Raw genomic sequence first — 22,861 nt, forward strand, 5'->3', positions numbered from 1 at the left:
ATAAAGAGAATATCATAAAAGTAGTGAGAAGAGGAAAAAACACATTATGAACAGAGGAACAAAGATACAAATGACAGCCAACTTCTCATCAGAAACTATGCAAGCCAGAAAACAATGGAGTATAACAGAAGTTCTGAAAGGGGGAAAAATCCTATCGACATTGACTTATATACTTACCAAAAATATTAAAAAAGGAAGACAACCTAAGTATTTTTACAGCAAACAAAAGCTGAGAAAATTCACTCAGTAAACCTACACTACAAGAAATGCTAAAGGACACTATTCAGCCAGAAAAAAATGACAACAGATGGAAATATGAATCAACACAAAGAAATGTAGAACAGAGGAAATGTGTAATATGTGGGCCAATGTAAGACCCCCCATATTTTAATCTCTTTAAAAAAGAACTGACTGATTAAAGTTGAAATAATAACGTTATTGAGTTTATAACATGTAAAAATAAAATGTCTGATGAGAATAACAGAAAGGATGAAGAAATGGAAATATATTGTGAAGCTCTTTAGTTACAGTGAAATGATGTAATAATTTTTGAAGAAAGATGGTGATGAGTTAAAGATGTACAGTGTAAACTCTAGAACAACCACTAAATACACACATACACACTAATACAAAAACTAAGGTGTAGCTAATAATAAGCCAAAAGTAGAGATAAACGTAAGGTACTTTTAATATGTTCCATTGCTTAAATGCAAGAAGTACTCTCTGGCCTTATATCCCTCACAGAGTACAAGGATCACAATGTTGAAGTGATAAATTGCACATATACATGCATTATGAATTATGTATACACAAGTATGTAACAGAACCATAATTCTACAACTGACCAAATGTCCACACACCTCGTTTGCCAAAATGCAGTCATGTTATTGAAAACTTGATGAAATGACCTGAGAAAATCTCTGAAACTAAATCTCTGGAGTTACAGAAGTGATAGAAGATGAACCTTGTCCATGTCCACCTGGGATTTGGAGCCACCTAGTTTAGTCAGCCTAAATATCAATGGAAACAAGTCTGGTTGCTATGATTGGCTGGGAAGGCAATATCAGCAATTAGCTGGGGCCATTTTTTCAGCGATTCAAAAATATATATATGTCCAGTAGCATAGAGAAGGCACCCTCTGCACTCCTCTCTCCTTTCCCTTTTCCATTAACTATATGTTAAAGACAAGAGGACAAAAATGAAAAGTTCAGGACTATCAGGGCGCCTGGGTGGTTCAGTTAAATATCCGACTTCAGCTCAGGTCATGATCGCACAGTTTTTGGGTTCAAGCCCTGTATTAGGCTCTGTGCTGACAGCTCAGAGCCTGGAGCCTGCTTCAGATTCTGTCTCTGTCTCTCTCTCCCCCTCCCCTGCTGTCTCTCAAAAATAAATAACATGTTAAAAAAAAAAAAAAGTTCAGTACTATCAAGGCAGCCAGAATTTAACAGAACCAGTTTACAGAGAAAGGGGAACAGCAGAGAAGAGAACCCAAGATTCTGCTACTTGTCTTTAGGCATTTGCTGATTTTCAAGTTGTGCTGGAAAAGACAAGTGGAAAGAAGCAGGCAAGGGGCTCAAAAGCTGAGTGCTGATATTAATAAAGTGCTTGGGAGACAAAATTAGAGATCAGAGCCCACACCGGAGAAGCCCTGGTAAACATCCTAGACTTTCAGTTGAGATTCATGAAAAGTTCTGCCCTAGTAGAAAGAACAAACAAGGAATAAATATCAGCCACATAAAATACTGAAATACAGCACCAAATCAAATCATCCTTAATGGGATTAAGAAGACAGGCTGAAATTTTGGAGGAGGTAGGTCAAGTAGTGTTTGGAATAAAGTATATAGCATTAAATGCTTTCAACAGAAAAGTAGGTTAAAAAAAATCAATCATCTAAACTTTCACTTTTAAAAATAGAGCAAAATAAATCCAAAGTAAGCAAAAAGGAGAAAATAATCAATGTAATAACAAATGCAACTGGAAACTGAAAAAAAGCCAAAGGAAATAGATGCCCAGTATAATCCTGTATTTAATAAAGAAATTAAATTCATGGTTAAAAACTTCCAAAAAAGAAAACTCCAGTCCAGACAGTTTCACTGGAAAATTCTATATTTAAAGAAATAATGCCAACTCTACACAATCTCTTCCAGAAATAGAACAGGCAGGAAACACTTCCCTTTTCATTTGACATCAGCATTACCCAGATACCAAAACTGAATAACGACAGTAAAAAGAAAAAACAAAGACTACAGACCAATATTCCTCACAAATACAGATGCAAAACTCCTCAATAACATATTAGCAAACCCAAACTGGTAATAGCTAAAAGGGATTATACATCATGACCAAGTAAGGTTTACACCACAAATGAAGTGTATTTGACAAAATTCTATATGGCCTTTCATGATTAAAAACTCAGTATAATAGAAGAAAATTTCCTCAACATGACAAAAATAATCCATACTTAACAGTGAAATATTCATTTTTCCAAGCTTACAAATAAGGCAAGAATGTCTGCTTTCACTATTCACCATTTCTATTTTACAATGGATTAAAGGTTCTAACCAATGCAGAAAGATAACAAAAAGTATAAAGATTTGAAACACGCAAGACAGCCTTCAGCTGCAGATAACAAGATTCTATGTTTTTCCCAAATACACTGGTGTTCAGACATAAATAACTTACTCATATATACCAATATTCACTTGAAATAATCAAGTTTAAAAGGCAGTTAGCAGCAATAATCTACAATATCATAACAAGCCCCACTACTGTAACTATATGATTATATCCCAGAGCCCTATCACAAAAAATACTTGCTGAATGAATGAACATAGGGCAATGCAGTCTGCATGGACTTGTTTTAACACCAGGGCTAGGAGATCAAAGTTTCACAGTCTTACAAATGCTTTCCAGTGATCCTGAAATTTTTTTTTCAACATTTTTTACTTTTGAGAGAGTGTAAATGGCTGGGGGGGGAGGGGGCGAGGATCTGAAGCAGGCTCTGTGGTGACAGCAGTGAGCCTGATGTGGGGCTTGAACTCAAGAACCATAAGATCATGACCTGAGCCGAAGTAGAGCACTCAACTGACTGAGCCACCCAGGTGCCCCCTGAAATTTTTAACTATTGCTGGCAGACATGAAACTTGGTTTCTCCATTTTGGCCATGTTTTCTTTTGACAGAGACATTTACTTTCAATATTCTAATTTCCTTTCCACTTTAGGATATAATTAACCCTATAGTATAAACTACCTCCTAACAGTTTTTTCCTCATCACTCTAACTCCAAATGGCAATAAGTCAGACATTGTACATGTGCTGATATAATTTTTGGTGAATAAACATATAACTGAAATTCTGGTATAATGTTTTATTCAATTAAAAAAATTTTTTTAATGTTTATTTTTGAGACAGAGAAAGAGCACGAGCAGAGGAGAGGAGGAGACAGGAAGACACAGAATCTGAAGCAGGCTCCAGGCTCTGAGCTGTCAGCACAAAGCCCACACGGGGCTTGAACCCACGAACCATGAGATCATGACCTGAGCTGAAGTTGGACACTTAACCAATTGAGCCACCCAGGCACCCCTGCTTTATTCAAATTTTTAACATTATCTTAAAAGTTATCAGATTGGAACATTTTCAACAAAATGTCACAGTTGAATGAGTAGTGTATTATCACTGTAATCATTACAATGAATTATTTTGTCAATCATAATTAATTGTAGTATATATATACCCCCGTGATATCCTAAGATAACCTAGAAAATTTTATGATGACAAGAAGATTATTGGCATAGGTATACAGTAAAATCCTAATTTTGTCCCTGCCAATATTGGTCTGATTCTTCTAAAGGAGAATATATATGTATCTGTGTGTGTGTATACATATATATAAATATACACATGTACATCCACCTTATACAGCAATCCTACACACACAGATATGTATTCACATAGTGTAAGGAATGAATATTAGAATTTTAACCTACATTCAAACACCAGTCTGTGCCTCATCTGTGTCTCTAACATTAGTAAATGTAAAATAATGTTTGAAAAACATGGAACAACCCTCACATAACATACTTCCGGGCCTTTGGAAAGTCACCCTACTATTACAATTGCTTACCAGTTCTTCAGAGGTCAAATGCATCAAACGTTCAGCTATAGCAGCACACTGGGCTGAGTCTCTTATAAACTCTCCTTGTTTATCACCAACCACTAGCTCTGGCCATGTTAGTCCTTCATTCTTTTTAATCAAGAAAATCTCCAAGCTAGAAATTAAAAGAAGTTACTTGTAACATGCTTAATGTTACATTAACCAACTATACAAATTATATAACCAACACCAACCAGAAGAATCTTCCATTGAATCTACCCACCCTGGTGTCCAGAAGATACCAAAACTTGTGTTCATTTTGGTATTGCATATGATGGAAAATCTATAATCCAAGGGTAATAATTTATACTTACTAAACAGTCAAGAAAGTACCACTGGAAATGGTATGCCACATGACTTGATGAGAAGAGTGACTGGCAAGAGTAAGACCACCTAGAAAATACGGTTGTAGTCCAGGTATGCAGTGTATTACTGAACTTAAGAGACAGAAATGCAGGCACCAAGATTCTGAGATATTTTACTAGGGAATGGTGGTGGTAACGAGGATGGTGGTTGGGGCAGGCACGTGAAATTAACTGACTATTACTAAAGGTACTTCTTTATGCATGAGCCAATAATTAGCTTCATTTTCCTAAACTAGTAGCCATAATATATATTAATGTAAACATCAGGCAGGTTAGATCAGTTCTTAAAATACAGATTTTAATGAATTGAAAAGAAAGTAGAAATTATAAAATAATTAAATTTGGTAACATAAGAAAAAAGTTGTTAATGTGGTCTGTATCAAATGAAAATCTAATTCTGTACATTTAGGCCACTGAACAAATTCCAAATACACTAAAAGGGGCCTATCACGGAATACTGAGATTAAGCTTTCATGTGGCAGGAAAGAGAATGAGAGCTGAGCCGGGGCAGACAGTGGACATAGGAGCACAGGGAGTTGCCCCATGTGCCTCTTGAATAGGAAGAGAAATTCAAGTAATAAGCTGCTTTAGGCGCAGCCGTTGCTAGAACACAGAGAAAAGTGGGGTGGTGGTAGCTGTCCCATAGGAAAGCAACCCTTCCCATGTGCCACCTTTGGTACACGTGTGCCATACTAACCCATGCCCTGGAACACAACGGCAAGGAAATAATTGCAAGGACACAATAATAACTATAATCATAATTATCAAATAGAACATGCAAACTTATCAGTTATTTTTCAAGGCTGTTATTATCTTCACCTCATGAATTAATTACAGCACTTTTAACTTTTTCTGAAACTACTTATTTTGAGACGACGCAAAACATCTTTTCTATGTAATGAGTTCCTATCATTAGCATTAAAAATTACCATCATAATCTATTCTCTAAAAGAGAGCTAATCTTGAAAAGGATGATGATGATGAAGATAATAATCGCGACAGCAACTCATACTTATCTAATGCTTCCCATATGCCAGGTGCTGTCTTAAGCACTTTACATGTTTTAACTCACTGATTGCTCACCACAACCAAATAAAGTAAGTACTATTTTCATCTCCATTTTACAAAGTAAGAAAAGAAAAGCACTTAGAGGTTAACTTGCCAAGGTCATGAGTTAGTAAAGCAGTGTGGCTCCAAGTCAATGCTCTTCACTACTGCACTATTCTGCCTCTCTGAATAAATACATGTAAACATTAAAGAAATTTTACCATGACCAGAATGTACAAATACTGTTTTAGTCAGCTGCTACCTAAAGAAGTTAAAAACAGTTCACACAATGTCAGTTATAGAGAATTTCTGAACCATCGTTAAGTTTGCATGCCTAATCAATGCAATCCTTTAAGCACAACTGCATTTCTACATTTTAAAATTAGGATCATGTCCTACCATCCAGCCAAAAAGAACATATAACCCCATACATTAATAACCTACAGACTAGTTAACAAATCCTTCCAAAGTGAGAAGGAACATTAACCATTTGAAAATGAGAAATATGAATAATTTAATCAAGCACAGAAAATCATGTTTTTAAACCAATGACCCCACCTACACATCACTGTAATTATCCTTTGTAATGTAAAATAGTAATCAAGTACCTCAAATTTAATGGGAAAACAACACAGGTTTATGCTCATGTATTAAATGCTGAAACTATTTGTGTGAGGTCCAGCTATTCTAAACCTTTGCTAAGTTACTGTTTGATGACCTACTTTAACAGTATGTTACAGCTGCTTTGCCAATTTATAAATGCTACCCTCAATCTCTCCCATGGACATAAAATATGTTTAAGTAGAATATAAAATGTTTCTTAAAGAACCGTTCACATAACTAAGCTTTTAAAGTATATTAAAAAGTGTAAAGGGAATTAAGGGTACACTTATCATGATGAGCACTGAGTAAAGTAAAAAGTTGTTGAATTATTATACTGAACACCTGGAACCGATATAATAGCATATGTTAATTATACTTCAATAAAAAATAAAAATAGGGATGTCTAGGTAGTTCAGTTGAGCGTCTGACTCAAATTCAGCTCAGGTCATGGGATTAAGCCCCATATCAGGCTCTGCACTGAGCGTGGAGCCTGTGCGGGATTCTCCCCTTCTCTCAAAATAAAAAAAAAAAAAATGTTTTTAAATAAAGAGTAATTTTATCAGATTCTGTTATGAACTCAGTGTGTTAGTATGCCAAAGTTCATGAAGAATGAACCAAAAACTATGTGTTTTACTGTGGTAACCTAGCTATAGTCAGACGGTGATTAGTGGACACATTAGATTCCAGGGTACTTCTCATCTGGGTGTCCTTTTCCACATCTTCATTATCCATATAAATGGATAAACTGTTAACAAAATCAGGTATTTATTCAATTGGTATAACTGAGTATTGGTCAGGACTCTAGAAACCACGTTTATCACCTTGAAGGTGAGATTGTCGAAAACTATCAAATCCATGAGATTAGACTTTAATCTAGCTCAGATCTTTCACTCTCCCTCTGAAACAGTAATACTTTCCTGAGAATTACAATAAAAATATTTTTGTAAACATTTGCAGGAGTGATTATTAAAAATGTGGAAGGACTGCAGTGATTAAATATACCATGATTAAAACTGGTTAGCAAGAATTATTAGAACAGTTAAAAAAAAAATCCATCCAAAAAGAGAGAAAGACAAAGCATCAGATTCATGGGAATCATTATTCTTTTTTTGTTGAATTCACTGAATATTGGATTCTTAGTTCAATAATTCTCAAAAAATTATAAACAACATCATTTACTCATGAATCTATTTATCTTACCACATTAAAAAAGAAAAGTCGCCAAATTTCCCCATCAATAAAACGAATTCAGGATATAAAAGCATAGAGCTTCAAATTTTTTGAACTAGATACCTATTTCTCAGACTTCCAATATTTAGACTCAAATCAAAGACTCATATGGGTCCTATATTACAAATTAAAAATTATATTTAAAGTAAAAATAACTAATTTTAACCCACTTCTGACCAAATCTAACCATTTCTTTTTTTTTTTTTAATTTTTTTTTTTAAACGTTTATTTATTTTTGAGACAGAGAGAGACAGAGCATGAACAGGGGAGGGTCAGAGAGAGAGGGAGACACAGAAACTGAAACAGGCTCCAGGCTCTGAGCCATCAGCACAGAGCCTGACGCGGGGCTTGAACTCACGAACCGTGAGATCATGACCTGAGCCAAAGTCGGACGCTTAACCGACTGAGCCACCCAGGCGTCCCCAAATCTGACCATTTCTTAAATTAAGTGCCCAAAACCATCCATTAACCCATCACAGAATGTAATAATTACTAACAATCTATAATGAAAGATTTACAAAGGAGCAAAAAAGTAGGAGCAAAGGGTTATAGTTTTATAAGAAACTTAATCTTTACCTATTTTTCTGCATATTCCTTTCACTGAGGTTTTTACAGACTAAATTCAGATTTGAAGTATAAAATTCATGGAATTTCACAAATGCATATACCCTTATAACCCAAGGAAGCTATTCAATCATCCAGAAAGTTCCCTTGTGTCCCTTTTCTAGTCAGTCCCCCTACACCCTAGAGGTAACAACTGTCTTGATTTGTATCACCAGAGATGGTTTTGCCAGTTTGCCAACTCCATATGTTTGGACTCACACTGTATGCACATTTTTTGTCTCTGGCTTCTTTCACTCTGCATGTTTCTAAGATTCATTCACACTGCTGTGTTTATCACACCATTCTCTTGTATCGCAGAGTAGCATTCTATTGTGTACTACTGAGTACTAATATCTAGTAGAATTTCTGGGTTACTAAGTGGGTATATATATGCTTAGCCTAAGAAACTGCTAAACAGTTTGCCAAAGTGACTATCATTTTTCCCTCCCACCAGCAATGTACAAGAGGCTGGTGATCCACATTCTTGTCAACATTTGATACCATAAGCTGTCTAGTTTTAGCCATGCACTGGTGTCTCATCTAGCTTTAATGTGCCTTTCCCTCAATTTTTTCATATGCTTAACTAGCTATTCAAATATCATCTATCATGATACGTCAATTCAAATCATTCGACCATATTTAAAATTGGGTTATCTTTTAATTATAAATTTCTAACAAGGTTTCTTATATATGGAGAATGCAATTCCTTTGTTTTATATGCATAATGAAAATATTTTTTTCCCAGTCCATGGCCTGGTTCTGTTTTCTTAATGGTTTTTTTAGAAGAGAAGAAATTCTCAGTTTTGCTGTACTGAAAAGTTCTGTTTGGATAAGTTGACCATATCATCTATTTCTCGTGTCCTGAACACACAATTACAAAAAAATGTACACAGCTAACTTACATTAAAAAAAATTCTCTATAATTTTCAAAGAAATATTGACTCCACTTGTAGGAGTCCTCCATATATATTCCTGCACACATGAAATTCTTTTATATACATATGAAAGTTATTCACTGTAGCAAAAGACTGCAGTCAAAATATCGAACAATAAAGGACCATTTTTTAAAAAAGATTGTGGGTGACAAAGTAAAATATCATAAACAGCCATAAAGGAGAATAAAATAAATCATTATATATACATTATAGAAAGTTCTTCAAGATTTGCTATTGAAAGTCAACATAAGCAAGCTGTAAAACTATGTATAGTTATGTTTAAAAACCTTTTTTGTTCAAAAAACAGACATATATCTGCTTGAATATGCATAAAATACCTGTAGAAGGAAAACTATGAATGGTGGTTATGGGCATGAGGGGAAGGATGGCTGAAGGGCCTGGGCTGGAGGGAGCATTCACACTGTGTACCCTTTTATGTATATTAAAATTTAAAGAATGGGAATGTATTATCTAGTTGGCAAATTGAAGTCAATAAAAAGAGATTTTTCTCTTAAAAAATTTTAGAGTATTAATTAAAACAAATAACCATTTTTATCTATTATTACTGTTACTACTGTCATTATTTTTCCAGAGCTGATAATAAAGACTCTACCATAGAATACAAACTATAACTTTACCAGCATTTTTAATCTTAATGATAATCATGTATTTTGATACAGTAATTCCATTTTTAATCTGTCTTAAGAAAGAATCAGCAATACAGACAGACCTATTGTAGTAGTAGTCAACTTTGGTGTAACCACTGTAGAAGGGATAAAAAAAAAAAAAGAAAAAAAATTTTTTAAATATAAATACAACTCTATCCGTATACCTATTATCTTTAATCATCCATGTACTGCTGTCTTGATCAATAGATGAATAGAGATTTCCTTCCAAAAACCTCTGACCCTTCAGCACAATGTTGATGTGATCAGGCAAAAACTGTACTTGAATGTCCTCCTTAGAACTGCCTTCTGGAAGTTGTATTGTTACTGTCAAATCATCTTCAGTCTGTTGCCAGTAATACAGAGGTTCTATTGGGAAAAGAAAAATACATTATGTAATAAAAAAGTGGAGACCAGAACACACAAAATGAGACACTGGAACACACAAAAGAACACCTATCTAAAGGAATCTTAGCATAATTTCTAGTGATCTTCTTACAAAACAAAGTAATTATAAACAAACACACACAGATCTTTTGGGGGAATTTTCAGAGTTATAACAACTGCACTTGACATTTCCTCTTCCAGGCTTACCTAATGCTCCAAGACATAAGCACTCATAAAATACTAATGACAGCAATCCTTTATCCCCATTCATTCTCTCCCTGCCTCCCAGTTTCCCCTTTTCTTCCTCCTTTCTCTTCCCTTTACAAACACAGCAGATTCCTACTTCAAAGGAGTAACAAATATGTCATAAACCACTGTCTGAAACTTTCACCATTGCTTTGATTTGCCCTAACAATGTAACTCTGTGATACAGAAGACAACTATTATTTGGTGAGATACATACCCACATAAAAATAAAAGATATATATATTTATAAATTCTACTCTGCAACTTTGTGCATGAAAGCAATTTCACAGGAAATTCAACGGCTGCCAGTGTATTTTGTCCAAGTTCCCAATAAAAGTATCCTCCCTTCACCTCCTTCTTGATCTCCTTGGCTTCTCTTAGAAAAAGCTTTAAACTCATCATGCTACAGGTTGAAATACCCATAGGATGAAATAAGAAAATATGGCTTAAATGCAAAAAGAATAAATATTTGCTAAGAAGTAAATAATTATTTGCTTAATGATATCCATAAACATTAATCTGTCCACACACTCATCAGAAAGGAATATAACATATTGGTTAATAACTAGTACTCCAGAGTTGACTAGTCCTAGGTCTTGAATCTTGCTTGGCTCAACCACTTATTAATCTTGGTACGCAACTTTATCTACTACCCTCTTTTTCCTAATCTGTAAAATAAAATAACAAAATATGACATTATCTCACAGAACTGTTAAAATTTAAATGAGTTAATGCATATAAAATATTTAATAAATGAGTTAATGCATATAAAATATTCAATATCAATCCTGTTATTACATATATTATAAACTCAGTAAATGCGGGTTATTATTCTTTTCTGAGGGGGGGTATCGTTCTTTTTATTTTTGTGCTGTTTTGTGTAAAAACTTTGTAAGTACTAGCTATGCTCAAAGATATAATAGTAAGTATGATGTATCTTCTTAAAGGGTCACTTCTATTTGATGTTAAATAAAATTTAACAAGCATGATACTATAGGAATAAGCATAAAAAAATGCATAAATTTTCAGGATAAAATTGTTACTTTGGATTAATTTCTAACTTGCATCATATTCCTTTGAGCAGGCTCTTAGATCTTCTCTGTTATCTCTTTAGAAGTACTTTTAGTGTAAATTCACTGAGAAAGTTTGAACTACAGCTTAAAAGATTGGTAACTATAAGCTCCTTAAGGCAAGTTACCTGTTTTACTCAATTTTCTGTCTACCACAAAAGTTAATAAGGCAGTTTATATGTAACAATGATTCAATGGGTAACTTCTGCCAGATATGGAAAGGGGAGGAGTCTGCAAAATCACATGAGCTTCTAGTAAAACTTAAAGTCCATGGAAGTAGACTAAATGGAAAGCCAGAATTTTTTAAGCTTCTCTCCACTAAAAGTTATACAAACAACTAAATAATTTTTTCAATTGTTGGTTGCTAAGTGCCTATGTTTTGGAAACTGTTTTAAGTCTTTCTAAGAAAATGTTCTTACTTATATCATTATGACAACACCAAACTGGCAACAGACAATATCAGTCTTCTTGAGGTTTATAGAAAATGAAACCCATATATATTCTCAGATGATTACTTAAAAGAAAGCATGCTATAATTGACAAACTATCCATAATTTTTTTAAAATTACATTTCTCCTTTATAGGTAAAGTGTGCTTATTATAAGGTACACAGGAAAATACAGGGGATTTGAGGTTCACACTAAAAGGGAAGGAAAGACGTTAATGGATTCAGAAGGAAATCAAAATATAATGTGAGATGTCAACAAGAAAAACAACACCTGAACTGATAGTTATGATTTAAACAGATGTTGTATCCCTCCTGCACTACAATCTGTCTTGGAACCACATAGTTTCAGGTACTAGGCAGAATGTTTCCAGAGATTAGGGCATTCTTTCATTTCCTTTGCAATTGCTCACCAAGAGTTCTAAGGGGCATGTGGTCTAGAGATATGAATAGCTGTTTTGGCTAAGCTCTAGAAAAGCTTAACAGTATAATTGAGACAGAGTAGTAGAACTTATTCAGAGAGGGATCTTAGAGATAATCTAACATTAAAACACATCACATGTGAAACCAAGTTGTTAAAAGGCTAAATAAAAGGCCATCAAAGCACAACTCTCTTATTCAAAGGTGCATATCATTTATGAACCTGTGGAAAATATTTTTAAAATATTTATTACATTAATGTTTTCAAATACTTTTCTTCTTTTTTTGTTTGTTTATTTATTTTTGAGAGAGAGACAGGCATGAGTGGGGGAGGGCAGAAAGAGAGGGAGACACAGTATCTGAAGCAGGCTCCAGGCTCTGAGCTGTCAGCACAGAGCCTGACATGGGGCTCGAACTCACGCGCCCTGAGATCATGACCTGAGCCAAAGTCAGATGCCCAACCAACTGAGCCACCCAGGCATCCCTGTTTTCAAATACTTTTCAAAGAATTTTTTTCTTTAGAAAGTTCTAAATAAATATAGTGAAACTAATTTTTATTTTATATAATTAACAAAAAAGGGACATTCAAAGATTAATATGTATAATTGAAAATATTGCAAAAATCTCAAGTAAAATATACTATTCTCTGGTTGTAAACATCAGAATTATGAATAGAAATGATTACAGGGGGATATTCTCTTGAATGTAAGAGTATTCTTCCTATGTAAATATAAATTTTAAAGACTTTGTTACTGTCTTCATTCTAAAACATTAACTTCATCCGTTTATTCATTTAACATTGGAAAAACTGAACAATTAGGCCCTCAAGAACTTTTTTTAAAGCTTAGTACTAAAAATTCAGAACACGTACACTAGTATATACCTATAATCAACACAGTTTAGCTTATTTTAAAAGATTAATATATTCAATACTAATATGCTAGCTTCACAAACACCAATAACAAACAGACATTATTTATTCATTTAATAAGTATTTACTAAACATCTCATAAAGGCATAATTTTTTAAAAACATTTTTGGTAATTATGAAATTACTGATTAAAACAATTCACACTATTTAGGTAGCACATTTTACAAAAGACAATTCTGAGAAATACAAAGGAAAATTAAGCCTCTATCTAGTCCTGGTAGAACCCATAACCTAACCAGTAAGACAAACCAGACATAAATGTACATAAACACACATGAGCTCTATGAAGATGAACACTAAAATTACCTTTGATTTTCTCAGACAAGTTCTCATTCTTATTTTCTTCAAGATCTTGACCAACATGTACAAATGTGAAGGACTTGTAGGAGACAATCATCAGACCTTTCCCATCAGGCTCAATAGCGGCATAATGCGGCACTGACTTTCCACGGAGAGTATCACGCTTAATGATTTCATATTTTTTGTCTGTAAAAAAAGAAAGTATTTTAGAACAAAAAGTATAAATAAAACACTATATTATAAAATATCCTGAAAATATTTGTATATTAATTTTAATTAAAATTAAGTATTTTTTTTTAACATTTATTTTTGAGAGAGAAAGAGAGCACAAGCACGGGAGGGGCAGAGGGCAAAGGAGACAGAATCCCAAGCAGGCTCCAGGCTCTAAGATGTCAGCACAGAGCCCAATGCAGGTGGGGCTTGAATTCAGGGACAGGAAGATCATGACCTGAGCCGAAGCTGGACGTTTAACCGAGCGACCCAGGCGCCCCTAAAATTAAGTATTTTAAGTGTACTATTAAAAGGCATGCTATCAAGAGTCTTTTCATAGGGCTAAAAAAGTTTATAACCTAATTTTCTATAAATTCACCCCTACTTTAAAATACCAGCTCTGATGAAATTTGCTCTAGATTGTGCTTTCCAACGTGGTAGCTACTGGCCATAGTGGCTATTTAACGAAAATTAAGAAAAATTTAAAATTCAATTCCTCAGTCACATTAGTCACATTTTAAATGTTCTACAGCCACACATGGGTAGCTGCTACTGTATTAAATGGCACACACATAAAACATGTCCATTTTGCAGAAATTTCCATTGGATACCAGTGCTCTAGACTTTAAAGTGACTGACTTACCTAAATATCAGCTTCTGAATGATCTACCTTTTCCTTTACTACAGCCTTTCTACTTCCCCAGCAGGTACATGATAGGCATCTGCTCAAAAGAGCCACAAACGAAGGATAAAGTAAAGGTATGGTGTGGACTATTTTTCTGCTCATTCTAGCTACTTAAGGGGGTTTCCTTAAAATGAAATGTTCATGGTAGAAATGATTCAGACCTATATGCCTAATGAATCAAGCATAAATAATGATACATAATTTTTTTAAATTTTTTAATATATTTATTTATTATTGAGAGACAGAGCATGAGCATGGGAGGGGCAGAGAGAGGGGGAGACACAGAATCTGAAACAGGCTCCAGGCTCTGAGCTGTCAGCACAGAATATGACACGGGGCTCAAACTCACAAACCACGAGATCATGACCTGAGCCAAAGTCAGACGCTTAACCAACTGAGCCACCCAGGTGCCCCAATACTTAATTTTTTTAAAAATGTTTATTTACTTAGAGAGAAAGCACGCATGTGTACTCATGGGGGAGGGGCAGAGAGAGAGAGGGAGAAAGAATCTCAAGCAGGCTCCCCGCTGACAGCACAGAGACCAATGCAGGGCTCAAACTCATGAACTGTGATATTGTGACCTGAGCTGAAATCAAGAGTAGGACAGTTAACCAACTGAGCCACCCAGGTGCCCCAATACTTAATTTTTTTAAAAATGTTTATTTACTTAGAGAGAAAGCACGCATGTGTACTCATGGGGGAGGGGCAGAGAGAGAGAGGGAGAAAGAATCTCAAGCAGGCTCCCCGCTGATAGCACAGAGACCAATGCAGGGCTCAAACTCATGAACTGTGATATTGTGACCTGAGCTGAAATCAAGAGTAGGACAGTTAACCAACTGAGCCACCCAGGTGCCCCAATACTTGATTTTAAGATATAAAATTTAAGATATGAGATATAAAGAAAAGATATAAAATTAACTGTATCATGAAAATTACTGGTAAAATAACTGAATTTATTCTTGAAAACAGGTTTGGTTTTGTGTGTGCCCTTACCTTTACTTACACTGTTACTCTATTAGAGTGAGCTGTACTACTTTAACAAGCTTCACAATAAGTAGTCAAAAATTGTAACCCAATGTCACGTGTTATACATAATGATACAATCTGTTTTAAATATATGTCCTTGTTTTCCTCTACATACTACATACTACATTCACCTTCATTTCACACATATTTAAGAAAAGACTTGTAAATTTACGAATGAACTAAAAACTCCTATGCTTCCTGCACAGGTATGTGTAAGGGAAAGAGTCCTACCGGACTCCAAACACCCAGACTTAGATACTACATGGTTTACAGGGTGGCTTTTCCCAGCATGTGTGCAACAGAAAATAACATGTGGATTTCAAGTGAACTCCATGGTTAAATGAGCTGGGAAATGCTTGCTCTAATTGTCTTTTTTTTTTTTTTTTTTACTCAACATTTTTAGAATCTTCAACATGTTTAATGTGAAATAGGGCTATTATATGCCCATATTTTCAATTTAACTACAAAACATTGTTTATCAAATGTTCCACTCAACACAGTTTAGAAAAGCACTGCTGTTATATTCATTGAAAAAGAAAAAGGAAAAGAATAACAATTATATAGATAACACTTAAGGGGGTGAAAAGAATGAAACCTTAAGAAATGACATGAGAGATGCTGGGTGGCTCAACTGGTTAAGTGTCTGCCTTTGGTTCAGGTCATGATCTCATGGTTCAGTTTGAGCCCACATCAGGCTCTCTGCTGTCAGCATGCAACCTGCTTCGATCCTTTGTCTCCCTCTCTCTCTTCCCCTCAAAGTTTCTCTCACTCTCTCAAAAACAAACATTAAAAAAAAAAAAAAAACAAAAAAAACACACAGATCCCCCATGCAGCCAAAAATCTGCATATAACTTTTGACTCCCCAAAAACTTAACTACTAATAGCCTACTGTTGATTGGAAGATTTACTGATAACAAAAACAGTCAGTTAACATATACTTTGTATATATATTATATACTGTATTTTTAAAAATAAAGTAAGCTAGAATAAAGAAAGGGTTATTCAAGAACTCATAAGGAAGAGAAAATACATTTACAGTAATGTCCTGTATCAAAAAATATCCATGTATACGTGGACCTGAACTCTACAGTTTAAACTACACAATTTAAACCTATTGTTCAAGGGTCAACTGTAATTTAAGGCCCGTAAGTTATGTAAGTTAATAAAAACTTAGCAAAAGGGCAGAGAGTCATGGACACAAGCTCCCTTAGTTTTCTTTCTTTTTATTTATTTATTTATTTTATTTATTTTTTTTTTTTAATTTTTTTTTTTCAACATTTTTTATTTATTTTTGGGACAGAGCGAGACAGAGCATGAACGGGGGAGGGGCAGAGAGAGAGGGAGACACAGAATCGGAAACAGGCTCCAGGCTCTGAGCCATCAGCCCAGAGCCCGACGCGGGGCTCGAACCCACGGACCGTGAGATCGTGACCTGGCTGAAGTCGGACGCTTAACCGACTGCGCCACCCAGGCGCCCCAACTCCCTTAGTTTTCAACAATAGTAAGGACTAAGCCCTGGTGAAGAACAAGGCCACACCATTAAAGGAATCCTAATTAATACAGTGAAAAATAATTTCTAATGTCCAAGTTAGAAGTCTGATAGTTTCAAACAGCCCAAGAGTCAAGACTTTTCTATAATTTATAATTTACATTTAATTATATACATAATCCTTGTATGTGATACATATACACATTAGAATGTATGTGTACAGTCTTGTATATACTGAAATTATACACCTTAAATTCTTTCAAAATTATGTAAGAATGTCTCCTTTTATACAAAAAGGCATAACTGACTGTGGAAGTTATTGTTTCTTTTCTTTCTTTTTTTTTTTTTAAACATTTATTCATTTCTGAAAGGCAGAGAGACAGAGCGCGAATGGGGGAAGGGGCAGAGAGAGAGGGAGACACAGAATTGGAAGCAGGCTCCAGGCTCCGAGCTGTCAGCACAGAGCCCAACGCGGGGCTCGAACTCACTGACCGCAAGATCACGACCTGAGCCGAAGTCGGCCGCTTAACCGACTGAGCCACCCAGGCGCCCCGGAAGTTATTCTTTCTATAACAATATATACCTGAGGAGAAATTATCTATAGGAATTCATCCCACTAGATGTGGGGTATTAGAATCACAGCAACAACAGCATTTACAGGAACAGCTTTGCATTTCAAAATCTACTAAATGGCACCAACCCCTGTGGATTCACATTGTAGTTATATTTTACCTTTATTTTTCTTACTGATAGTGATCCATTCCAAAGAAACGTAGAATCCACTTCCTTTCATATCCAATTCTTCTTTCTCTATTCGAAGAAGTAAGGTAGTTATTGAATGTTCTTCAGCGTTCATCAATGAGATACTGTGAATTATGATAAAAGGATTCCCAAGCTCTTCATTAAACATAATCTAAAATAAAAAAAGATTACACACACACACACACATAAATGTACATATTACAAACACAGCACAGCGGGAATGCACAAAATTCTGACAATATAACAACTAACTGGATGCTATTTATTACAAGGAGTAGAAAAAATGCGAAAAGCCTTTAAATAAAGGTTGCAAGTTCAACTAATATTCTTTGAAAAAGAACTTCTGAAAGACACCTATTTATTTCACACAGAAAACTGGCCAGTACTCTTGGCTTAAAAACAAGGTAAACAATAAGGCATCCAAACAGCATCAAAAGGAGAAAGAGAACTAGAAGTGACCTCCTAGAAAAGAATTACCAAGTTACAGTGCTCTACAGAAGAGAAGCAAGTCTCCCTTGTCTCTTCTCCTATCTCATATATGATTTATTTTTCCTTTGTTCCTCTTACTTTCTGAATATTGTGCATACTGGTGCACAGGTGTGCGCATGTGCGTGTGTATGTTTTTTTCCTATTGTTTTTGTTTTGGTTTGTTCCTGTTTGTTCCTGGAAGTCTGCAAAGGTCAGAGGCAAAGGAATTGGAGAACATATCACTAAAACTCTTATTTCTCTATAACAAAAGAGCCCATTTACATTTAAAAGTTATAATAAAAAACTTATAATTCAACAAACTCTATTTAAATATATTTAAGTTTCTTTTTAAAGAGCAAGTTTAGGCATCATAGAGACATAAAATCTTAACAAATTCTTTTTTATATCACAAACACATAATCTAAAAGACTACTGTATTTTATTTAAGAGTAAATAACAAATCAAAGATATTTTAAGACTGTTGGCTAAGCAAGATTTTCAAATAAATGAGTTGAAGGAAAACATCCAAATGACAAAAATTAGTTTAAAAAAAAAAAACTTTTTCTGGGGGGGGGAAATCCTTTTATCTAGAATCTCTTACTATCTGCTCCTAGTTGAAAGCCTTATAAAGAAAAGTGTGCTTTAATGTCAATTTCCCTAAATGTTTGAGCACCTCTTCTCAAATTATTCAAATAGTAGACCTTTGGAATCCATTCTACAGTCTTCCATAAACAGAAAACAGCAGTAACAACCAAAAATACCTCACATACTCAAAACTGAGATGATAAAGATAGGTTTCAGTTGGTTGACATTGGGAGACAAAAAGGAGGAAGGAAAAAGGTTGAGTTTTGTCAGGTACAAATAGCTAGTTTATTGCTTCCTCCTCTTCTCTATCTCTCATGTGAGTGAAAGGGGTGGAATGAGACCGCGGAGTCAATGTCTAAACTTTTATAAATGGTTAGGCTGAAGGCTCCTGTCTCCTGAACGAGCCTAGCAACTCAAACGTGGTACTGCTGATACACAGCAACCCATCATACTAGAGGCAACACATCTGTAAAGCAGGCAGTCTTTCTATCTCCCTTTGTTTCTCTTCCTACACTTCAGTCATCACTGCCCTTCCTTAGCCCCCGTATGCTCTACTGTGCCCCCTAACCACTCGCACCTTTAGCCTCCTCTCTGTTACACCAATTTCCCCAAAGTCTCAAAACTCTCCTAAGTTGCTTCTCTTAAAGTGACCAGTACTCCACAGTATCCCTCCCACCTCAGTGAAAGCCCAAGTCCAAACCCTATCCCGTTCCCCCTCTTCCCAGACCCCAGTTAAAACTATTACTCACTGCAAACATCTCAGAGTGTGCTTATTTCATTACACCAGTGTATACTAAAGAGGGCATGAAGTAGATTTAAATTTATGATTTAAAAAATATTACTAAAAACTAATATGCACCATGGGGATGTACACAGCAGAAACCAAATAAATTATAAACCCATATGAATTTCCTTCTGGCAGAGTATGTGGTGCTATTTTTAAGCTGAAGGTGAGTTCGGTCAGTTTGTCTCTTCCTGATCAAAACCAACTGAATCCACAGCTTGATAATAATAAGTTCTCATTCATATCTCTCCTGCCCATCACTTTCCTTCCAAGTGTTTCAGGTAGCTATGCTATATACCACACTGCCTCAGTAGAAAGAAAGAAAAAAAGAAAGAAAGAAAAAAAAGAAAGAAAAGAAAGAAAGAAAGGAAAAGAAAAGAAAAGAAAAGAAAAGAAAGAAAGAAAAGAAAAGAAGGAAAAAGGAAGGAAGGAAGGAAGGAAGGAAGGAAGGGGAAAAAAAGAAAAAAAAAATTATCACTGGAGGCCAAAGCAGAAAATGTCACAATGTCCAATTAATATCTGAATCTGCCACTACAAAGGCCTGCAAAGGTCCCCTCTAAACAGGGTATCATTGTTCTGGTTATTTATCATGTTTTTTGTTTAGTTTTTTGAATTACTACAATTTGGTAGTATACCATTTAATATAACTTAGGAAGGTAAGTCATTTGGTTCTAAGGCCTTCTTGGTTTTTCTCAAATAATTAAAGCCTGATCTTTGTAGGTATCTGATCTGATAAAAATATTTTATAAGATATAAATATATTTATTAAGTTCATGTTTGTTTACCTGGAACTAAAGGCCACCTGCTGAGATTTAGACAGAAGTATCACAATATACTTATTAGTATAACTCTGTGTCATTCTTTCCCACCTTCAAAAACTGTGGCTCTGGAGAAATTAATTCCTTACTTACTAAAATCCTAATTTGCCCCTTAGATTTAAAAATGTTACATTGTTGGGGCGCCTGGGTGGCTCGGTCGGTTGTGTCCAGCTTCGACTCAGGTCATGATTTCACGGTTCGTGAGTTCGAGCCCTATGTTGGGCTCTGTGCTGACAGCTCAGAGCCTGAAGCCTGCTTCAGACTCATGCTCTGTCTCACTACCTCTCAAAAAATAATTTTTTAAAATATTACATTGCTTTAAGAAAACTGAAATAGGGGCACCTAGGTGGCTCAGCAGGGTGAGCGTCTTGACTTCAGCTCAGGTCATGATCTCATAGTTCGTGAGTCTGAGCCCTGCCTGCTTCAGATCCTCTGTCCCGCCCCCCCCCCCCCCCGCCCCTACCCCACTGGTGCGGGCATGCAAGTGCAGACTCTCTCTCAAAAATAAACAAACAAAAGAGAAAAAAAGGAAAACTGAAATAAAAATAGTATCTTAGAGACTGGCACATTACTATATGCGTATTACAGTGTATTTTTCTAAATGGGGAATACTCTGGTCAACTCACTGACCAATGGCAACTTACCAGACAGCAAGCAGAGTGGTTACGCAGAAGTGTGCTGGGCTTATAAAGATATCAGCAAATATAAAATGAGTAAAGGAGAAAAGATATTCCAATGTAATTTTTGGCTATCTCTTCTTCAAGAAGGAGGCAATACCAATGCTTAGGGTACTGCTTTACACACATATAAAGCACTCAACATGCAATGAAAATATGAACGCAATTCTTGACAACTTGCAACGACCCCTGATCAAACCAGAAATGGTTAACGTATCAGTTGTGTAAAAGGTACATACTATATAATTAAAAATTTCCAAAACATGATATATTATAAAAACAAAGAGGTCACATATAAGCTATGCCCAGAAAGTGTTATTTCAAAATCACTAAGGTCTATATTATATATACTTTCCAGACTTTGCATAAGTCTTAAAAATATATAACAAAAACCGCACCTCCCATTTCTCAGAAGCACTATTTCCACGTTCACCTGTACCAATGAGATACAATCGTCCAGTTCCATCTGACAAGGTAACCCAGGTAGAAGATGTGAAATGGATAGATGCACAAAGGCGATTGTCGTATGTTGTCAAATCTGTGGGAAGTCGAAACACCTCTCGTGGTTTTCCTAAAGCGGTATCCTAAAAAGAAGCCCAACATTATTAATGAATCCTTCCTCCCCCTTCATCTGTATACACAGAATAAATATCTGCAGTGTAGTGGTTAGTCTTTTAAGAGAAGGTGCCTAGAGGATGAGCTGTACTAGCGACTCTCTTCTAACTAATAAAATATGACTGAAGTGACGGTATGTGACTTCTCAAACTTGGTCATAGTTTTTATCACATCTTCTATCTTGCTCTCTTGGACCCACATGGAGAGGGCATAAAGGCTCCTGACAATAACCAGCAGAGTGAGCTGTTTTGGGAGTATATCCTTCAGCCCTAGTTGAGCCTCGAGATCACTGCTCTCCAGGCTGACATCTTGGCTTACAATGTCATAAGAAACCTTCACAGGAACCACCCAGCTACACCACTCTGATTTCTGACCTACAGAAACTGAGTGAGATGACAAATGTTTTTTATTTCAAGTCACTACATGTTGAAGTAAGATACTACACAGCAACAGACACCTAATACATTGTAGTAATCCGGTCTTCATTCTTCTTTTTTAATTAAGTTTATTTATTTATTTTTGAGAGAGAGAGTTAAGTGCAGGGTGGAAAGAGAGGGAGACAGAGAATCCCAAGCAGGCTCCACACTATCAGTGCAGAGCTCCACGTGGGGTTCAAACTCAGGAACCATGATTATGACCTGAGCTGAAATCAACAATCAGACTGAGCACCCAGGTGTCCCTCTTCATTCTTAAGTTTAGAGTTAACGATCAGTATTTTTAACTAACTGGAAATACTACATCATGTTCTAAATGCCTCCCTAGACATCAGCCTAGACATTTAGACTATTAACAACTTAGGTTATTGTTAACACATTTTTACCGTTATCTATATCCTTACCATTTAAAGCTGTAAGATGGCTCCATCATTAAAATGTTTTACAAGAAAATATATAAAAAGGCCTACATTTCTGGGGCACCTAAGTGGCTCAGCTGGTTAAGCATCCAACTCTTGACTTTGGTTCTGGTCGTGATATCTCAGTTTGTGAGTTCAGGCCCTGCATGGGGCTCTGCACTGACAACGCAGAGCCTCCCTGGGATTCTCTCTCTCCCTCTCTCTCTGCCCCTCCCTTGCTGGTGCTCTCTCTCTCTCTCTCTAAAAATAAGTAAATAAACTTAAAAAAAAAACCAAAAGGTCTACACTTCAGGAAACAGACTTCACCTTATACATCAAAATGTACTCAGCTCAATAATTTGTTGTTGGTGGTGGTGGTATAGCTTTAGTTTTCAGGTAACAGATTTTCCTACAGGCCCAAAATAATTCCTGATTCATGTATTTCATTTTCTGTTCCTATAATTACTTAGATCTGTGTATATATTAACTAAATTTAAGTAAACCATACAA

The 22,861-nt window shown here is 35.5% G+C and overlaps 1 protein-coding gene across 1 annotated transcript in view; it reads right to left on the reverse strand.

The window, feature by feature from the left end:
* The window catches only part of NUDCD1 (NudC domain containing 1), a 74,789-nt gene that overhangs the window by 25,862 nt on the left and 26,066 nt on the right, over nucleotides 1-22,861 (reverse strand). The window contains exons 3-7 of the mRNA XM_047074115.1: nucleotides 21,303-21,488; nucleotides 17,543-17,723; nucleotides 13,407-13,586; nucleotides 9,769-9,970; nucleotides 4,124-4,268 (exon numbers count right to left, since the gene is read on the reverse strand). Coding sequence (XP_046930071.1) covers nucleotides 4,124-4,268; nucleotides 9,769-9,970; nucleotides 13,407-13,586; nucleotides 17,543-17,723; nucleotides 21,303-21,488 — 894 coding nt within the window. The remainder of the gene's footprint in view (nucleotides 1-4,123; nucleotides 4,269-9,768; nucleotides 9,971-13,406; nucleotides 13,587-17,542; nucleotides 17,724-21,302; nucleotides 21,489-22,861) is intronic.

The sequence above is a fragment of the Lynx rufus genome, unplaced genomic scaffold (assembly GCF_022079265.1).
Source record: "Lynx rufus isolate CCGP_SWC_20201006 ecotype Redwood Valley unplaced genomic scaffold, mLynRuf1.p SCAF_12, whole genome shotgun sequence".
Lineage (NCBI taxonomy): Eukaryota > Metazoa > Chordata > Mammalia > Carnivora > Felidae > Lynx > Lynx rufus.